At 37.9% G+C, this 2500-nt stretch overlaps 1 protein-coding gene across 1 annotated transcript in view; it reads left to right on the top strand.

The window, feature by feature from the left end:
- Window positions 1-2031, top strand: part of LOC125041918 (PIN2/TERF1-interacting telomerase inhibitor 1-like) — a 10330-nt gene extending 8299 nt beyond the window's left edge. Inside the window, exon 5 of the mRNA XM_047637318.1 lies at window positions 1-2031. This exon is cut by the window's left edge and continues 671 nt beyond it. Coding sequence (XP_047493274.1) covers window positions 1-634 — 634 coding nt within the window. The 3' untranslated portion in view covers window positions 635-2031.
- Window positions 2032-2500: the final 469 nt, after the last annotated feature.

Genomic DNA, 2500 nt, shown 5'->3' with positions numbered 1-2500 from the left:
TGAAATTGGTGTTAACAGTGAAAAGAAGAAGAAAAACAAAAAGAAGAAAAGTAAAGATAAAAGTACAGAGGAGTTACCCACAGAAAACAGTTGTGAAAGAGAATCCGAAAATGTGGATGTTCAGAAGCCAGATGAGGAACAAAAAAATGAAGAAGAAATTAACGGAGTGAAAGATGCTGGCAATGAAACAGAAAAAACAAAGAAGAAAAAGAAGAGGAAGTTAGATGAAATTGATGGAAATAATGCAGAAAGCAGTGTTACTGAACCAGAATCCAGTGAAAAGAAAAAGAAGAAGAAAAAGAAGAAAGGCTTATGCCAAGAAGAAATTCAAGAAGAAAATTGTACTGAACCTTCAGTTGAAATGCCCAAAGTCACGCCTCAAGACTGCTCAGATGTGGAAGAGGCCAAAATTGGAGAAGAAACTTTCCAAGAGGAGGAATCTGCACCAAAAAGGAAGAAGGGAAAGAAGAAGAAACAAAAGAGACATGCAGACAAAGATGAGAACTCTCCTTCAGATGCTCTGAGTGCAGAGGAAAAGGGTCATTCAAGCACAGCAGGAGAAGGCAAAAAGGAGGGAGCAGAGAGTGAAGAGACCAATAATTCTGAAGATAAGTCAGATGGAAAGAAAAGATGACTAGAGCTGGACTTTGTAGACCTTGCTGTCTCTGATGCAGTTACAAAAGACCCAGTGTCCTTTGCTGAAGAGATCAAAAGAAAAAAAGCAAATGTGCGGAAGTTAATAAAGAAGATGAATGCCACAGAACGGAAATTCAAGCGGATAACAAAAGAAAGAGATAGCAAGGTTTCAGGTAGCAATGAGATGCAAGAGCAAATCAAAACTGGTCAGACAAAAAATAATCACACCGGGGATAACAAGCAAACAGCTCCTGGGAACAGTGGGCCAGATAATCAAACGAGTTGCCAAAATCAGATGCAGAATACCATGAACACTGGGCCAAATAATCAGATGTGTGTGTGTGCCACTCTCAGAAATCTGATGCCTAATATGTGGAACATTTTTGGTCCAAATAATCAAATGTTCTTCAACAATCTGATGCAGAATATGTGGAACATTGGACAAAATAATCAAATGTTTTCAAGAAATCTAATGCAGAATATTAGAAACACTGGGCCAAATTTTAACATGCTTCCCAGAAATCCAACGCAGAATATCAGGAACACTGGGCCAAATTTTAACATGCTTTCCCGGAAATCCAACGCAGAATATCAGGAACACTGGGCCAAATAATATGTTTTCTGGAAATCCAACACCGAAACCCTTCAACAATAGTCCAGATAGTGGGAAACCTTTCCATAATCCAGGGAACAGTGGAGGGAAAAGGAAACCAAGAGAAAAAAAGGTTATTTCAGAAGAAATTAAAGAAGGTTTCAAAGGTTTCAGAGGTTCAAATCTATTGAAGCATACAGGGTATGAAATGTGAGGATTGATTATTTCCAATGTGCATATGTCCGTCTGTTTTTGTAAAGACTAGCTCTGCAAGAAAAAGGGAAAGCCAAAGTTGTTTTGGAACAGAGTGTAAAAGATGAAGTGCCCTTGATTTGTCTCTTGTCAGATAATATGTATAGTAATGTAGTTATTATTGTATATCTTTTGGAATTGAAAATTTGTAATTATCCTCCAGAAAAATACCTGTTCCTTAGTGTTGCATGAGAAAAGCAGTTATTGAGAAAATGAAGGCCATTTAATATGTATAAATGAGTGATTAATTAAAGTCAACTGGATGGCAAGGATCCTTTCTTTGTGTTCTCTATAATCTGTGAAGAGGTGCTTAAACTGAGGAAAAATAGCTGTTATTACCAACACAAAATCACTGTCCTTTATTTGTTTACTCCAGAGTTAGAATGTACTGCAGGTACAGAAAAAAAATATTTACAAGTAAGGAATGTTAAAATGTAAATTGTTGAATTCAGCAGGCCTGTGCTGATCACACAGAGTTTTAGTGATTGTTAATCAATGGATTCCATATAATTTATGATGTTTTCTCATATTAAAATAAAATGTGAAATTATGTGAAGATTTTTTGTAGCAGTTCTAACTGTAGCCTTGGTTTGTGGGTTGGGAGATATTTATCATTTTCCCTTGGATATTAGCCTGTTTTTTCTTTCAGTCTATCTATCTATGTCTATCTTCATCTATCCTTCCCATACCATTTATCTAAACATATTCTCTCTGTCCTCTCTCTCTCTCTCTCTCTCTCTCTCTCTCTCTCTCTCTCTCTCTCTCTCTCTCTCTCTCTCTCTCTCTCTCTCTCTCTCTCTCTCTCTCTCTCTCTCTGTCTCTCTCCTTCTCTCTCTGTCTCTTCTCTCTCTCTCTTCTCTCTCTCTCTCTCTCTCTCTCTCTCTCTCTTTCTCTTCTCTCTCTCTCTCTCTCTCTCTCTCTCTCTCTCTCTCTCTCTCTCTCTCTCTCTCTCTCTCTCTCTGTCTCTCTCTCTCTCTCTCTCTCTCTCTCTCTCTCTCTCTCTCTCTCTCTCTCTCTCTC

This window comes from Penaeus chinensis, chromosome 31 (genome assembly GCF_019202785.1).
Source record: "Penaeus chinensis breed Huanghai No. 1 chromosome 31, ASM1920278v2, whole genome shotgun sequence".
NCBI classification, from domain to species: domain Eukaryota; kingdom Metazoa; phylum Arthropoda; class Malacostraca; order Decapoda; family Penaeidae; genus Penaeus; species Penaeus chinensis.
Note: the sequence above shows the minus strand (reverse complement) of the source record. Positions and strands in the feature narration are given on the sequence as shown.